We start from the raw sequence: 17,545 nt of genomic DNA on the forward strand, positions 1-17,545 counted from the left end.
AACTGGGTGGGAAAAGACAGATATGATTTAAACTGTTCAAACAACTGCATGAGTAAATAATTGTACAGTATAACAATTGTCTAGAGGAACAAGCAAATGATTTTGTAAGCCTGTTGATGTCCGCTTCAGTTGCTACAACCGATGATAGCGAATGACAGAATGAAGTTAGTTATAAAACACCAAAGATAGAAAAACAACTCTGGGTCACTTATGATCCATAAAGCTTATCTTTTCAAAGAAGTCCTAATCCTTTAGTGTGACATAGTGTGCTGTTATATAACTTGAGCCTGCATCAATAAGACAGGAAGAGAATAGTTCTCACACGAACACGAAGACCGTAACTAATTACTTTTGATGTAAGAACTGTCAACCTGTAGCTTACTGAGATTGGTTGCCCATTAACGTAGTTCAACCACACCTTGTTCTTTGGAAGTGGTTTTTAGGATGATGATGATACAGCAGTGTACTGTAGTCACAGTCCAATAAGATCCTGTTGAGTTTCTACTCTCTGGTGGTGACCTTCTTTCCAGACAAAAAGTTCCCCTCACCATGACTGACTCACAAGGTAGGGCCTATTATGTAACCCGTGGGCGGAGAGGGGCACCAGGAGGGGAGTGGGGTCAGTGACGGATGATCCATTTTTCTGGATAAACGGCTCCATAAAGTGTTTTCCCCCTCACACAACACTAGTCCTATTTGCTCAGGGCTGGCCATGGTTCAATTACTGTAGGCTGGTGGGGAAGGCCACTTGAAAAGTTAAGCGTGATGGGCAGAAGGCGAGCACTGCAAAGTGCGACTGATTGTTTTGGTGGAAGAGGGCCGAGCCCCACAAGGAAACATCTTTTTAACTCCTAGTGTACACTATGACGGACAGCATGTTCCCCTGAACGTACTGTTTATAGTATAATTATTCACGTAAAACTGAACATTTCATAAGTGTTTTTATTTCAAGGATTATTCCACTTCCATTATGATATGACATCATACGTTTGCTCTTGCAATTTTAAAACATCTAATAACATGTATTTGAGTATCAGTCAATTTTGAGGAAACAACATTCTGATTGACTCAAACATAATCTTGAGCATTTTGTCATTATTATTGCTTCAAACAACTAAAGTCATTTTCCCCTGTGCCATTGTCATTTAGTCCTACTAGAAATAAGGTCAATTTTTTTTTTTTAAATAACCAACATAAACCCAAAGATTGTCCTGGGGTGTGACGGACTGTGCTGGTATGAACAAAAAAATTTAAACAACATGGAATTAGGGCTACAAATGAAAACAGACTTCAAAATACAATAAGCAAATGAAATTGACATGGAATCAACTTCCACAATGTCCTTTATAAAGCAAGTCTATTGTGCAACAGAATGAAAGATTGATGAATAGATTAAACTACAAGTTGATGAAAAAGCATAAGCAACCAATAATCAGGAAAAAAGTCTCATCAAATGATTCTTGTATTTTGACGAGTGTACAACGTTCCCCCGTAAAGGAACACGAGGAATACTCCATCCTGCCTGGGGGACTTGATCTACTTTAATCCCCCTTACCCCAGACATACCGTCTCCGAGATTGTACGCCACCTAAATGCTCCCTCGGGTGGATCTAAATGAGATCTGGCAAAGTGCGGATAAGTTGACTTTTCTACCTGAAGAAAATATTCGACATGTGAGATAGAATCTTAACCCCGTTGGGGGAGGCCACTGTTTCCATTAAAACGCTGTCGTAAGTAAGCATGTCTGTGGTTAGGATATTATTCCAAAACAGGGTGTGTGTGTGTGTGTGTGTGTGTGTGTGTGTGTGTGTGTGTGTGTGTGTGTGTGTGTGTGTGTGTGTGTGTGTGTGTGTGTGTGTGTGTGTGTGTGTGTGTGTGTGTGTGTGTGTGCGTGTGTGTGACGCACTGCTTTCCAGGAAGCCGGAAGCTGCAAAAAAGGCAAAGTCAGACATCATAACCGGAAGACATTCTACCGTAAGAGTGAAAAGAGCAGGTTTGGAGAGTCATGTCAATCATTCGCTGTAATTGATAGCAGAGGCTTAAGAGCTGCTGTCACCATTGGTGTCACTGGGTCCTCCACTATCTTCCAAAACAGAAGAGAGGGAGAAAAGCGAGGCCACAAGGTTCATGAAGGCATGATGAATGACACGAGATGGAATGTTGAGATTTACAGAAACAGCAGACAGACCTCGACACCTCTGAACTGAAATTTGACCTATTCTGCTCTTGTTGACGGACACTGAGTTAAACTGGCCCATGGAAGCTTAAAGGAGCATATAGATACATATGCTTGTATATTACGTTTGGCACAATGGCAATTTCTTACAATTTTTTTGATTTATTTGGGTGACTATTTTTCTTACCAAGCAGTAAAACGCCTTGTTCACTAAAACCTCTCCTGCAGACTACTGACGGTTTGTCAATAGAATCAAGGTGCATTCAATGATGCTCACAAAGTAGGACATTTCACACATCTGTTTTAAAAAAAAATAATTTTATGCACTGTATAGCAACAACTCGTACTTGAGCACACTGCAGGCACGTCACCACCAGCACGAGTGCCACACTTTCTCATTACAAATCAAGTACTATAAAGGAACATATTTCATAAAGCATAAATAATGGGAAAGTCCCACAAATTTCAACACAAATCTGTGTTCTTCTTTTTTTTACCCAAACTTCAAATAGTCAAGCTGTTTACAGGGGTGCATAGTTTGTACATTCTGACACGACTTCTAAGGACAAAATTTGCTGCTGTAAAACATCAGTGCAGCTGACAAATGTTTTAAATAAAGGCCCAGAACATGAATCAAACCGCTACAGATGATTAACATGTCTGGGAGACATCAAATTATTCTGTAAGCAAGTCTTGCCAAAATAAGTCTGAACTGCAAATAAACATAAGCACTATGAACTGCATGCTGATGTGCTGCATGTACCGCAACGTGCACCACTATTAGAAGCTCTGTTGATTTAGTCTCTATTGTGCAACACAAAGTTGAGCAGACCTCACACCAGCATTGAAACAGTTCAAAACAGCCAGGCAGATAGATTTTTTTTTTTTTTTAGAATTTTACTTGATGAGTCTGCATCTTTTACACTGCTGTCACACAACAGTACTAAGAGTACCCTTACATTGTGTAAAGACTGTCTGTACTTATGTTACGTTCCAAATGTTATTTTTGTTATAATTTCCTTGTTACTGCAAAACTGGTATGGCTCATACTTCTGGAGACACATTCCTGGTGTATTTTGACATACTTGGGCAATAAAGATGATTCTGTTAAAAAAAAAAAAAAAAAAAAGATTCGATACCTAGCTTTATATAAAATGTACTGTACAATTCAAGTATTTTATGTATCACTTCTAGAGCATGATTTGGAGCCTTTCTGAGTTGACTTGAGATGAGACGTACTGGACTGGTCGCCATATGCTACCACAAGCAAAAAAAAAAAAAACTTTTGGGAACAGGTTCATCAGTCATGAATACCTGACCCCCACACATCTTTGTAAATCAAGACAAATTAGTGAATAGACCCAATTTTATGTCATGAGTCTGCATGGTGTAATATATCCAAGGAATGAACTCTCTCAACTCTCAATCAACTGTATTCACATATCAATTAAAGCAGTTTTAAATAATGTGGGTCATCATGCTGTTTTTGGTCTCTATCTAATGAGTTGAAATTAAGGCCACCCTTAATTAAGTACAATTAAGCGCTGGAGATTTTCAGACAATGTTATGAACGATGTTATTTTAATAACAACCACTTTAAAGTGAGCAGTGAGCTACTGAACTACTTGCTCTCACGTGTTTCCAAAAATAGCCCGTGTGAAAGAAAGTGGGGTTTGTTGCGGAGAGCTCTCACCGATCCTTTAGATGTGCTCACCCCCTCGATTCCTTGCACAAAGATAAAGCACGTCAGATGCAATCGTCACATACACTCCACATGACATCATCGGGCGAGAGCAAAAGAGAGCAACGTGTGGAAAGAGTACACAATCCCCCCCCCCCGAAGCCTTTGCATGCTTTGAGCTCACAGCAAATTCAATGAGTATAATGATGTCAGCTACTTTCCCACTGGGGAACAATGTGGGAAAAATGGGGTGCAGAAAGCAGAAACCCTTTTTGAAAATATACAAGGAAAAATGTTAGTCTTATGTTAGACACTTACATGTGAGTTGAAGAAAAACTGAAGTGAAGCAAGGATCAAATAAATGTCAGCATTTAGGGTTGTAGTTGACGTAAATGCAGGAGTCTTTAGAGTTTGTCTTTGGGGTGATCTTTACATGTGAACTTGTTTGACCTCGTAATATCCGAACATTTGCACATTTGTAATTTTTCACACTCTGCACAGGTGCCCAATCCATGACAATTCCAAAGGATGTCTTCTTGTCTCTTCCAGTATCTTTTGCAACCTGCTGACTCAGATCAGTGTCCCTCCTTTTAGAAATCTTGTCATGGTGAGTTACTGTTGACAATTTCTTCAGTTTCCCTTTGGTCTCATTGTGGCAAAATGCAGGATGAAGAAAACTACATACCTAATTCTTGTTTAACCAGTTATTGGTCCATTCATAGAGAAAACAAGGAGGCTAATGGCAAAACTCACATTGGATCATATTAATATTCATTGATTTGAAGCAATACACGATTTGTACAATGGGTCTTCTGTCCCGACATAGACAGGTTAGAAGGTAAATACGATCTTCTCAAGAAGGGACACTTTTGTGGTTTTGTTTTATGGCATAACGTGTTTTTCGTCTAAATGCTTACTGTCATTGCGACATTAATTATTTCCTGAACCGTGCACAATAAAGTAGTTTCAGATGATTCAGGAATTTCATGACTTAGGTGGCAGGCCACTCATTTATTATCATCATATTTACTGGTTTTTGTTTTAGTGTTTTAAATTTGTGGTATAGGCGTGTTTTTCATACAAATATTTACTTCTGATTTATGGACAAATTCGTACTAGCCGTAAGGAAGGAACTTCATAAAGCGAGGAATCAATTCCCAGGTCTCCGGGAAGGTTTTCTTCCAATTAGTTCACAGAGGTTGCCCTCTATTGACCATAATGTTGTACTTCACGCCAACCAAACAACTTTAAAGCTTTTATTCATTCGTTTCGATAATAACTATGGCGGTGATCTTTTGTCGTTGAATAACTCCCATGGATTAATAAATTAACCAGAATACAAGAGACCATCAGTATGATTCGAGCCGATATGTTCAATCACAATAATATATTGTCAAGTGTGGACAATTATGTCCATGAAATGTAGTGTTACAGAAAGAACGGTGTATTCTAAGGTTTACATAGATAAGTTATGAATTTCACATGTACTGTGGTTGGTGGGAAATAAATAATACAGTCGCCAACTCGTAATATCTGCACAGATCATACAGTATTTTAGGCTGTCACGTGATCACTTTGCGCAACGGTTTTAGTCACCATGGCTGTCCTTATCATCACTGCGCAAATATATACTTCCGCGCATAATAGTGCGCCACTGGTTTTTGATTTTTTTTTTTAGAGAGAGAAGCACGTTAGATGTGTGACTAGTTTATAAATAATGTAAGAATTCTACATATAAGTAATAAATGTTAAGTGAATAAAATATTTTTCGAGGTTATAAGCGCTTTTTCATCGAATTGTCAAGAAGCGGAACTACTTTCTGCCTAAAATTTGGTTACACCCACTTCGCCATTTTCTACTCGTTGAGTGCATTGTCACGAAGCCATAGCTAGCTTTAGCTTGAGGCGAAAAAAAACGAATCTAATGTCACTCCGAATACCTATCGTGTTACGGCTTTAATTGTTTGGCTATTTTTCAACCTGGTACGAGCTATAACGTTAAGGTAGCAGCGCGTGACGTGACGAAAATTAAAGGTGTAACGGTTCGCCGTTTGGCTGGCAACGTGCTTGCTGCTCGTTGTGGGACAAAGACGACTGCCGGGTCGGAACTCTTTTCTTTTTAAACTGTAAACCTGACGGCTGACACATTGACGTCCAACGTGCAAGACTCGAAGACCGAGGAGATGACGAGCTCCGTGGGGAACGTGGCTGACAGCACAGGTTGGTTTCGTTTTAAAAGATAAAATGGCGTAAGAAGTGCGTGGAGGACGCACGAGAAACGGGCCATCATTTTTGATTGTTGATGTGAACGAGGTGCTACACAGTCAATATTAAATTCTACGTCATTTATCGTAGTCGGTTCAAACAGACAACACCGTGTCGTCAGATTTTAGATTATCTATGTAATATACATTTTTATCATAAGCAAGCTTGCTGTTGTTGGTGTGAATTAGATGTCTGGGGGATCAATACAAAAGCAATACTTTGGCATTGGTGCTTACCCTTTTTGTAATTAAACGATGTTATGCTGCTCCTCTCCCATATTTGTTTTTCACCCCATGCATGTATTTCGTCGTCATATCGAAGTGAAGCAGTTGGCAGCATGCACATTTTAAGTAAAAACGTTACCTTAACTTCTTCTACTGCTTAATGTTGAAGTTTCTCATGCATGAAAAAATGTCCCTTTTTTCCAGAATGGCTCATTTAAAAAGTGGTTTTTGATTTCAGTTTTACCCACTTGTATAAAATATGTTACTGTAACTCAAGAAGAACTTTTTATCCACCTACTTATGTTGAATGACAATTTCCATCTTTTCAGTTTAGTTGATGTAATTATTATGTTATGAATCTTTATGATTTATTTTTCATTTGTCTGCCATTTTCCATCCATCACATCTAATGTCTTGTTTCCCCCACCCCTCCCCCCTGCTCCTTGGACTGTGTTGGTGCTCCAGAACCGACAAAACTTATTCTTTCCTTCCAAGGGTTGGCTGAGCTGGCACATCGCGAATATCAGTCGGGGGACTTTGAAGCAGCAGAGCGCCACTGCATGCAGCTGTGGCGCCAAGAGCCTGATAACACAGGCGTGCTGCTGCTTCTGTCCTCCATTCACTTCCAGTGCCGAAGGCTTGACAGGTGAGGTGGGCTCGTCAACGGTCCGATGCATCACCAGTCACAATTTCTTCTGTTGTCACAAAATCATATTCTGGGATACTTGCTTGCTCATCAATTAAATAGCAGTTGTTGGTAGCTTACATTGAAATAGGTTTCATCATGAAATAATTGTCCAACATGTTGCAGGGTGAATTTTTGAACTTTGAGGATGTAAGTTTATTTGACTGTAATGTGGTCAGTGTACTCGTGTCGATTTTCAGTTTGAGATCAGATATTTGTGGACCAAATGGTGGTTTGCAAAAGTTGATTGTATCTACATACAGTTCTTCTGGTGTAACATGCTGGTAGACGTGTCACCACTTAGTGTTGGGTGAAAAGTTACCAATCGTAATTTGTTTTTGCAATGAACCACTGCAGTCTGTTTCTGCTGCGTCACTCTAAATACAAGATTACATGCAATTAAAGCGTCAATATGACTTTAGGTTCCATAGTGTGTTTTGTCGGGAGAGCTGGAGAAGAGTTTTGTTCTAGAACATACTTGAAGTTGATACATTACAGGATGTGCCATCAAGTTAAGCAGGTGGCTTATTTTTTTTCCTCCTCAGGAAATCAAAACAGTAAGTGTTGTTTCTTCAGCTTAGACATGCCACCATCTTCTAAGGAAATAACGTGCTGTTCTTTCAGCTCTAAACATTCAGAAGTACATAAACTGGCTCACATTAATTGTTGAGACTTGCTTTGTTTTCTACGTAGTTTTAATGATGATGAGGATTCTTGGAGGCCTATGTCCGCACTCCGCAACTGTAAAATGCATCATTTGCATTACATTGAAGCATGTGTAGTCAGATTAGTTCTGTCCAGTCTGCTTTACTTTTTGCTTTTCTCCATACAAAGTTGAGTAAAAAAGTTTCCATGGCAATGTGTGGATAAATATATGCTGCAGATTTCCTGTCATATACTGACTGCTATTGCTCCTTTTCACCATGCGCCTTGGTGCTAAATCGTCACTTACCAACTTTGATTCATTTGTCCTGTTTCTGACCCAACAGGTCAGCTCACTTCAGTACGCTGGCCATTAAACAGAACCCGATGCTGGCCGAGGCCTACTCCAACCTAGGGAACGTGTACAAGGAGCGAGGGCAACTGCAGGAAGCCATTGAACATTACCGGCATGCTTTGCGACTGAAGCCCGACTTCATCGACGGCTACATCAACTTGGCGGCTGCTCTGGTCGCTGCAGGGGACATGGAAGGAGCGGTGCAGGCTTATGTGTCTGCATTACAGTATAACCCCGTAAGTCGAATGCTGCGTGCTGAACTCAGACCGAGCCACCAGTAGCCAGAGCAAGAAAAAGTAAGCTTCAAAACAGTTGTTTGAAGAATATTAAAGTGAGTTGTTTGTCTTTGCTAGGATCTTTACTGTGTGCGCAGTGACTTGGGCAACTTACTTAAAGCACTTGGGCGCTTGGAAGAGGCCAAGGTACGTTATCCTGGTCTGGTGTTTGAAATGATGTGGTGTTTTGATGTGTGCTTTTAGTGTCTTACTGAAGCCATCCTTTGTCAACTGACTTTTTTTATTTTTTTTACAAAAAGACCCTCATCTTGGCCACATTTTGCCCATTATACAATATCTCAGAAAACAGGCCTAGTTCCTCCCAGTAGAATTGTGCCTTGCATACTTGGAATTTTGGACCATAAATTGTCTAAAGCCCATGTGAGTAAACCTCAATAAAAACACTTTTTTTTTTTTATGCTAAAATGTTTTTGATCAAATTTTACAAAAACGATTATAGTTTCCCCCCTCCAATATTGTAGACTTCATATATACCTTCAACCTCATAAATTATCATTTGTCTCAATTCCTTTTGGTTTACCTTGGCCTAATACAAGAGGTCAACCCCCCCCTCTCTCTCTTTCTCTCTCTCCCCCTTTAGGAAGAAAGGCTCTAATAAGTGAGAACACTTGACACTCAATATTGTTTTCCATGCATTTGATAGTGTGACTGTGGGGGGAAAATACTGGCTCGGTCTGTGAAGAATATATGAACTGATAAGTCATTAGTTTATATTTGCAGTGCTAAAGATAAGATGGTTTGTAACCTAGCCACTGTACGTTAGTATTATCTCCAGTTAATGGACATTACACTTGTTACCTCCACCCCCCTCTCCCCCATCCACACTGCCCTTTTTTTAGGCTCCTATTTGCCACTTCAGTTCTTTACTGCTTCTATTTGCCACTTTAATTCTTTCCCGATTACATGGGGCTCCCTTCCCTGGGTTGGGTCAAATCTGGAGGTGTGCAGTTGTCCCAGTGGTTACAGGCCCTCTTATTTTATGCTAGATGGGGGTGGTGTGTTCCAGGAGTGGGGATGGAGTATGAGGGAGTGTCAAGCTCCTCTGCTCTGTCGCTCCACCCCCGCGCGCTTGCTTAAGGATTGGTGGAGTGTGCGCGCCTAGAGCTGCCTTCCTGACCTATCACCCTTCCCCCAAAAGTGCCGGAGAGCTCTTCCAATAGTGCTTTTCGTGCGCCCAATCTTGTTTTTAGTTAACTCTGTCTCACTAAGCCATGTACTCTGTTGTACCATGAAATGGTCAACCATGTGGTTGCAAAAGCTGAATTACCGTAAAGTCAGGTTCCTTTCAGTGGTGCCTTCCATTGGTGTCAGGCAGACAGCTCACAATCTATGCTCCGCCTCCTGCGTCAGATGCGGCTCCAAAAGGACAGGCGTGCGCAGCAACGGCGATGTCTTCTTCATTTCAGAGCTGTGGAGGCTTCTAGATCCAAATAAACCACAGACTTTTCTCCCTACCCTATTGGCCAGGATTCAAGAGAGCAGGCCAGGACAAAGCATTTTAAGCATTAAAATATTTCCTGGAAATGCTATAAGGCAGAAAATCAACAATTTAATTCTTCTTCCATTTTGCTTCAGTATGTAATATCCCCCAAGCAATGGGATCAGTTCATTATGTTTAAGGTCAAGCCAGTAACTGCCCTCCTGTCATGGCAACGAAACTAAATTCATACAACTGATAGAACTTGAAACGATGAACACGCAAAGCCTTTCTTCCCCCCTCTCTTCCCCCAAGCATTTTTGGGGTTTTCTGTTGAACGCAACATTTTTTGCATGAGTGAATACTAAATATAGTCGGTTTATGTTTTTATTTGTGTTTTAGAAGAACCTGCTACATTTCCATATTGAAAGACAAATGCATTGTTGATCCAATTTACTAACAATGTTGTTTCTGATTCTGTCTCTTTTGGTTTTTTCCTCAACTGAAATTGTTGTATAGAAGGTTTCAGGTGGGTGACACTATACCTGCGTAGGTGCCCGGCGGAAAGGAACACTAGGGGCAGCCTCAGTCTTCTCTTCTTCCAGCCAGCCGCGGCCACCACTCTGACAAAGTCCAAAAATATGGTAACGGGTTTGTAACAGCCAGCAAAAGAAAAACCACCTCACTTCATGCTTGAGCTCCTCTCTTGTGGCATCTCTTGAAGAGCAAATGAAAAAGAGTAGCAAAAGAAATGACAGTAAGCATTTTTAAGATATGCTTATACTAATGACTGAGTTTTAGATTAAGTATATAAAGAAACTTGGATTTGGAAGCAGTAATGGTGAAAAACAACTAAGAAGGCTCTAACTCCTACATAACTCTTTATTACTTTCCAGTTTTGTTTTATGTTTCCCTTCTTTGTTGAGTTGCAGCGCTGTGATGATACCGATATTGCGCTGTGAGTCTACAGTAGCGCAGGGGCTGCGCAGCGATGCCCTCCAGGCAACTAAAAAGGCACAGCGCGCCAGCATGCGACCCCCTACCCCAATCCCTGTGGCCTCTTGGTTGCAGACCACTCCACCCTTGAAACCAGCCTCGCCCCCAAATGCCCCAATTTCTCTGAAGTTTGGAAATACCTATAGTTCGCCTCCAACAGTCCCCGCGGACTTCAAATCATTTTCAAATCATAGCATTGCAATATGACCTTGCTCTGCTAGTGTTTTCTCAATGGCAAGAGAGAATGGTGGCTGTGAGTCTGTGCCAGTCTGGTGTGGCATGTTCTCTGCCTGAGGGGGTGGTGTGTGGCTGTTGCACCAAGATGGTCGGCAAGCGAAGCAGCAAAGCGATGGCCTCTGCCACGAACGAGCAAGGCTGCGCAAGCGTCGCGCATTGTGGTGGTGGTGGCGGCGGCAAGGCGTCCACCCCGCGCACCTGCGTGATTTTGTCGCGCAAGCATTTCAGGGACCATCACCTGCACAATCAGTTCACCATCGCAGGTTGTGAGATGTCAGAAGTTCCAATACCTATTTTTTTGTTTAGCTAGATAATAGTGTAGCAGTTTGGGCTTGTAGCTTTTATTCAAGTGCAATGTAAGATTTAGATTCATTTTGCCACCGGGTTTTTAAAACGGTGGCCATAACTGCGCGATGGTGGTCGATGTGTAGGTGTTGGTTGGATCAGCGCAGCGTAGGAAGAAGCAGTGCAGCTTCGCGCAGCAGACTTTGGCGCACGCGAGCCCATGCTGTAGACTCACTTTTTGTTTTCCTGGAGACCAGTCACTAATTTTGCATTCTCTGCCCTTTTTTTGTTTGTTTGTTTGTTTGTTTGTTTGGTTTTTTTCTTGCTTTTTATTCTCAACCTTTTTTTTTTTTGTTTGTTTGTTTTTTTACAACCCCTTGTCCTCCCTCCTCCACACTTTTCCCTTTCTATCTATTTCCTTTCCTGTCTCGTTTTCCATTGGAAACTCAAGGCTTGCTACCTGAAAGCCATTGAGACTCAGCCCAACTTTGCTGTGGCGTGGAGCAACCTGGGCTGTGTGTTCAATGCCCAGGGGGAGATATGGTTGGCCATACACCATTTTGAAAAGGTCTGTTGCTATATTTTCCAAACACCTGGTAGAAAAAAAATTGAAGTATCATCTCTTAATCCCATATCTGTGTGTAATGAAGGCGGTGACTCTGGACCCAAATTTCCTTGATGCCTACATTAATTTAGGAAACGTTTTGAAGGAAGCCCGAATCTTTGACAGGTCAGTTACCTCAATCCTGACATGTATGCCATGCATGTCCTGTTTAGAATGACTCAATTCAGTGTTGTTGGTTGTGTTTCCAGAGCTGTGGCGGGATATTTGCGAGCCCTGAGTCTAAGTCCAAACCATGCAGTTGTTCATGGAAACCTGGCCTGTGTCTACTACGAGCAAGGCCTCATTGACCTGGCTATCGACACATACCGCCGAGCCATTGAGCTGCAGCCTCACTTTCCAGATGCCTACTGCAATTTGGCAAATGCACTGAAGGAGAAAGGCAATGTAAGGCAACTACTAAGAGCAAGGATTTGCACAATCAGCCAGGAGTTTGGAAGGTCTTTCACTTCATTTGACACTTATCTTGGCCAATGTCTTTCCAGGTGTCTGAGGCAGAAGAGTGCTACAACACAGCTTTGCGTTTGTGCCCGACGCATGCAGATTCCCTTAACAACTTGGCGAACATCAAACGTGAACAGGGCAACATTGAGGAGGCGGTTCAGCTTTACAGGAAAGCACTTGAGGTACAACTTGAAAAGCATTTACAATTGGGCAAAATGTCAGTTCAAGAGAATGATCAAAATGCCTTCTATTAATGATATGTTTCCAGGTGTTCCCTGAGTTTGCCGCAGCTCACTCCAACCTGGCCAGTGTCCTGCAGCAGCAGGGGAAACTCCAGGAGGCCCTCATGCACTACAAGGAAGCCATCAGGTTTGCATTCGTACAATAATATACCGTTTGGACGTGCAGCAGAACATAACGTTTGAAGTGTAAACAAGAATTATGCTGTTCACTGATCACACAAGGAGCCAACACATTGTCCGTGATTTACAGAATCAGCCCCACATTTGCGGACGCCTACTCAAACATGGGCAACACGCTGAAGGAAATGCAAGATGTGCAAGGAGCGCTCCAGTGCTACACTCGTGCCATCCACATCAATCCTGCTTTTGCTGACGCTCATAGCAATTTGGCTTCAATACACAAAGTATGTCTTGTGACTTTTCTTCTGGTTCTAGCAGCACTTTTTTTTTTACATTTTATTCTATCAATCTAACTCTGTTATTACAAAAATTGTTAGTACCTATAACTGTAGGATTACCCTTGTTACCGTTATGAGAATCGAAAAGGACAAAATGTTTGTACAATAATGCCATGGTTGACTATTATTCATAAGAGGAATGTATTATGTCACTAATGTATGGGGATGTTGGTTTGTTAGGATTCTGGAAATATCCCAGAGGCCATTGCATCTTACCGCACTGCCTTGAAACTCAAGCCTGATTTCCCTGACGCTTACTGTAACCTGGCACATTGCTTGCAGGTTTGTGGTTTTTATATTGGATTCTCCCCATTTACATATTTGTTTATACGAATGACAGTTTTTTTTTTATTTTTAAGTCATGGAATTTTTCCCTGTTTTTCAGATTGTGTGCGACTGGACGGATTATGATGAGCGCATGAAAAAACTAGTGAGCATTGTTGCTGACCAACTGGAGAAGAACCGCTTACCGTCAGTGCACCCTCACCACAGCATGTTATATCCGCTCTCTCACGGCTTTCGAAAAGCCATTGCTGAGCGCCACGGAAACCTTTGCCTGGACAAGGTACGCTCTCTTCAAAGTAACATTTGAGTTGGTTTTGGGATGGTGGGCTCTGGTGGAAGTGATAGGGGCCACTGGGTTGTTGTCAGAAGTTTGGCTAGTGGATGTGAGGGTACCCTCAATAGTGACGTTGTTTTAGATTGATGTTCAAAGTTCAGCTATGCAACTCTCCTACTGTCAAATGAGTCCCTCTGACGCTGTCACGTGCACACATTTGTTTATTGAGCAGATTAATGCATTGCACAAACCTGCCTACGAGCATCCAAAAGATCTGACGGCCAGCGGTGGACGTCTGCGTGTTGGTTATGTCAGCTCAGACTTTGGCAACCACCCGACTTCCCACTTGATGCAATCCATTCCTGGGATGCATAATCCTGAGAAATTTGAGGTGAGTCACCTTCACTGTAAACCTTTCTTCTTTTGACTGCTTCCGTCAGGGCTCGCCACAGCAGAGGGAGGGTTTGTATAGAAGTATCTAATCATTTATATTCATTGCTTAAACTTTCTCTTTTTCCCCCAAGGTGTTTTGCTACGCACTAAGCCCCGACGACAGTACAAACTTCAGAGTGAAAGTCGTGGCAGAGGCTCATAATTTCACAGACCTCTCACAGGTAACCTATTGTGTTTTCTACTGAAAATTGAAGCTCCGAGTATATGTGTCAGTTTTCTATGAAAAAGGATTTGACTGATACTAGTACCATTACTTTTAGATTCCTTGTAATGGCAAGGCAGCCGATCGCATTCACCAAGATGGGGTTCACATTCTGGTCAACATGAATGGCTACACCAAAGGGGCTCGGAATGAGCTGTTTGCCCTCCGACCTGCTCCTATACAGGTAAGATGAAAATATTGACTCTTATTTATTTCAAGCTTTATCTTTGGCCTTGTCTCAGAGTCAATCTTGTATGGCTTGTTCACACAACCTTTTTCCTTTCCCCACGTTAGGCTATGTGGCTAGGTTACCCTGGAACCAGCGGCGCTCCTTTCATGGACTACATCATCACTGACAAAGAGACATCGCCTGCCGAAGTGGTTGAGCAATATTCAGAGAAGGTTGCCTTCATGCCACATACCTTTTTCATTGGAGATCATGCCAACATGTTTCCTCATCTCAAGGTTTGTTCTCTCTCAATGTGCTGTCATTAATTTTCAGATTGAGTTATTTTTCTTTGTAGAGTTTCAAAATGGTGTCAATATTGTCTTGTACCCACAGAAAAAGGCCGTGATTGATTTCAAATCAAATGGACACATCTTTGACAACCGCATCGTTCTCAATGGTATAGATTTGAAGGCCTTCTTGGACAGTCTGCCAGATGTCAAAGTGATAAAGGTAGGTAACATTTTTGAAGGTTGAATAAAAGTGGTATGAGTGATTTAAACAATGCTTAAATGAGCACAAGTCCAGCTGACTAAGGATGACTTTTATTTTCATTTATTTGGCAATTTGATCCGATTTGTTGAGCATACAACTCAAACTTGGGTGAAATCTATTTTGTTGGCCAGATGAAATGTGACAACAATCAGGAACCTGCCGCCGACACCAATGGAGCATTGTCAATGCCTGTGATCCCCATGAACACGGCTGCAGAAGCAATCATCAATATGGTCAACCAAGGCCAAATACAGGTCACCATCAACAGCTTCACCGTCAGCAACGGTCTTGCCACCACACAGGTAGGCAGTACACAAAGATGATTTATTTTCCACACGTTTCCAATTAGCTAATTGACACTCAAGTGATAGCTCTGCTCCCAAGATAGATGTTAAGTTTGTTTGATGATTCATGGAGATAAAACTTATATATATATACACCCAATTAACTAGCGGCTTACCTTTGGGTTAGTGTGAATACTTACATTAGTGCTGTGTGTTGATGTGGAGAAACCCTACTTGGCTTGTGTTGGTGTGCTCTGTTTATACATGTGATTATTTTCAACCCCTTTTCAGATCAACAACAAAGCTGCCACAGGGGAGGAGGTGCCACGCACAATTGTTGTGACAACCCGTTCTCAGTATGGTCTTCCAGAGGACTCCATTGTTTACTGCAATTTCAACCAGCTCTACAAAATTGACCCCCCAACTCTTCAAATGTGGGCCAATGTAAGTCAGAGCCTCTTGACTCCACCTAAATAGTTTGTTGTTCTTTTTACACTTGTATTTGAAACTTTTGCAACTCTTCTTCCCTACAGATCCTAAAACGTGTGCAGAACAGTGTCTTGTGGCTCCTTCGGTTCCCCGCTGTGGGTGAGCCCAACATCCAGCAGTACGCTCAAAACATGGGACTGCCAGCCTCCCGCATCATCTTCTCACCTGTGGCCCCCAAAGAAGAACATGTTAGGAGGGGTCAGCTGGCTGACGTGTGTTTAGACACGCCTCTATGCAACGGTCACACCACAGGCATGGATGTTCTGTGGGCTGGTACTCCCATGGTTACGATGCCAGGTGAGGTTTTGGTTATTTTACAATAGAACACACTATTTTTAAAGACGATGTGAACTATCAATGGACTTAATTGTTCCCCGTGAACATCATTCTCACAAAAGGTGAAACCCTTGCCTCACGAGTAGCGGCTTCACAACTCAGCTGCCTTGGCTGTCCGGAACTCATCGCCCATAGTCGACAGGAGTATGAGGACATCGCGGTCAAACTGGGCTCTGACATGGAATAGTAGGAAGAAATTCATATTACCTTGAAAGACCATTGACATGTTTGACAAGCTTGTAGCTGATTGATTCTTTTTTTTTTTTTTTTTTCCCTTCCTCTCAGCCTGAAGATGATTCGGGCGCGCGTTTGGAAGCAGCGCATCTGTAGTCCTCTCTTCAACACCAAGCAGTACACAATAGACCTGGAGAGGCTCTACTTACAGATGTGGGAGCACCACAGCAAGGGCAGCAAGCCGGATCACATGTTTCAAGTCCACGCAGTAGAAACTGGTGACAGCGCCTGAACTGGAAGCCCTCCTGGAGACAAATGATAAAAATACCAGTGTTTTCTTCCCCAACATCTTTATTCCAAACCATGATGAGCATCCTAGTTTGGATGGTTTACTCGCAGCCAGCCCTTTTCCCCTGTGAATGATTGTGTTGCACGCTCTCTTCTAAGTGGGGCCCAGTGTCATGAGCACAGACACATCTATCCCCCCCCCCCTCTCCTAATCACGTTTTGTATCTTTGGAGGGACACTACAGTAGAGGAAACTGAGACAATTGAGTGACCACTGAACACACTGAAGTACTTGGATCAGTAGTTGTACTCTGCTGTTTGCGTGTGTATGTGCGTGTGGATGTACAGGACTAATTGAAGCTTGTGGTGCAAATACCACCCTTATAGATGTTGTATTTATAAAAGGATCCATGGTTTGTTTTGTTGTTTGAGAAGGCCGCTCCAAGGAAATTGTAATTCTTACACAAGTTCTTTCAGCTTTAAACACGTCGTTTTAGCAGAGATTGCAAGATGTTATTTTATGACAAAAAAGGAGTTGATGTGCAAAATTGTTTGGGTAAATTTGGATGCACTCCTTACCAAATCTGCAATCTACTCGTTCTCATCTTGATGTTACACCTATAACTAACATTAATGGTAATTTGGCGAAAGATGTTCAAGTTCTAAATTGCAGAATAGCTGAAAGAACAAATTGAACTTGTTTTAAATCACACTGAAGGAACAGCCTAGGTAAGTATTTTCTTAGCCGTTTTGTTTTTGTATAGTCTTTGTTTATGCTGTCAGTTATGCTTTGCTCTAGATATGGGGAAAATAAAGATGGCAATTTGGGGAAAAAAAAAAGTCTAAAGTTTCTCTCTGTGGATTTGGTGACTCGGTGGGGCATTCATATAGAGCACAGTTAGTTTGGCTACGGGAGGATTGATGAAAGTATGCACTAACACAATGCAACTATGCTGAGCTTCCGGCCAAGCAAGATACATTTCAGTTAGGTCATTGTCATGTGGTTTGATCCGCAC

At 41.9% G+C, this 17,545-nt stretch overlaps 1 protein-coding gene across 3 annotated transcripts; it reads left to right on the forward strand.

Moving 5' to 3' along the window:
• The first annotated feature begins 5,691 nt into the window (after positions 1 to 5,691).
• On the forward strand, positions 5,692 to 17,369 carry LOC147060668 (UDP-N-acetylglucosamine--peptide N-acetylglucosaminyltransferase 110 kDa subunit). Of its 3 annotated transcripts, none has more exons than XM_085938218.1 (22): positions 5,692 to 6,076; positions 6,811 to 6,991; positions 8,020 to 8,263; positions 8,381 to 8,449; positions 11,710 to 11,826; positions 11,909 to 11,988; positions 12,072 to 12,267; positions 12,366 to 12,506; positions 12,593 to 12,693; positions 12,817 to 12,970; positions 13,205 to 13,306; positions 13,410 to 13,589; positions 13,816 to 13,974; positions 14,108 to 14,197; positions 14,297 to 14,422; positions 14,533 to 14,703; positions 14,801 to 14,917; positions 15,091 to 15,261; positions 15,535 to 15,687; positions 15,777 to 16,029; positions 16,131 to 16,254; positions 16,354 to 17,369. In XM_085938218.1, the coding sequence occupies exons 1-22, from the start codon at positions 6,040 to 6,042 to the stop codon at positions 16,532 to 16,534; spliced, it is 3,147 nt and encodes a 1,048-aa protein (XP_085794344.1). In that variant the 5' UTR covers positions 5,692 to 6,039; the 3' UTR covers positions 16,535 to 17,369. The 3 variants fall into 3 exon arrangements, with proteins under 3 accessions (XP_085794344.1, XP_085794349.1, XP_085794357.1); XM_085938223.1 differs by having other exon boundaries at positions 6,841 to 6,991; XM_085938231.1 differs by lacking the exons at positions 5,692 to 6,076; positions 6,811 to 6,991; positions 8,020 to 8,263; positions 8,381 to 8,449 and adding an exon at positions 8,456 to 10,384.
• Positions 17,370 to 17,545: the final 176 nt, after the last annotated feature.

This window comes from Syngnathus leptorhynchus, chromosome 2 (genome assembly GCF_054491065.1).
Source record: "Syngnathus leptorhynchus isolate UIUO chromosome 2, UIUO_Slep, whole genome shotgun sequence".
In the NCBI taxonomy this organism is placed as follows: Eukaryota; Metazoa; Chordata; class Actinopteri; order Syngnathiformes; family Syngnathidae; genus Syngnathus; species Syngnathus leptorhynchus.

Coding starts and splice junctions, on each gene's coding strand:
- LOC147060668 (XM_085938218.1), top strand. CDS start 6,040: ATGACGAGCTCCGTGGGGAACGTGGCTGACAGCACAG. Junction 14,198..14,296: donor ATTTCACAGACCTCTCACAG/GTAACCTATTGT, acceptor CATTACTTTTAG/ATTCCTTGTAATGGCAAGGC. Junction 15,688..15,776: donor CTCTTCAAATGTGGGCCAAT/GTAAGTCAGAGC, acceptor TCTTCCCTACAG/ATCCTAAAACGTGTGCAGAA.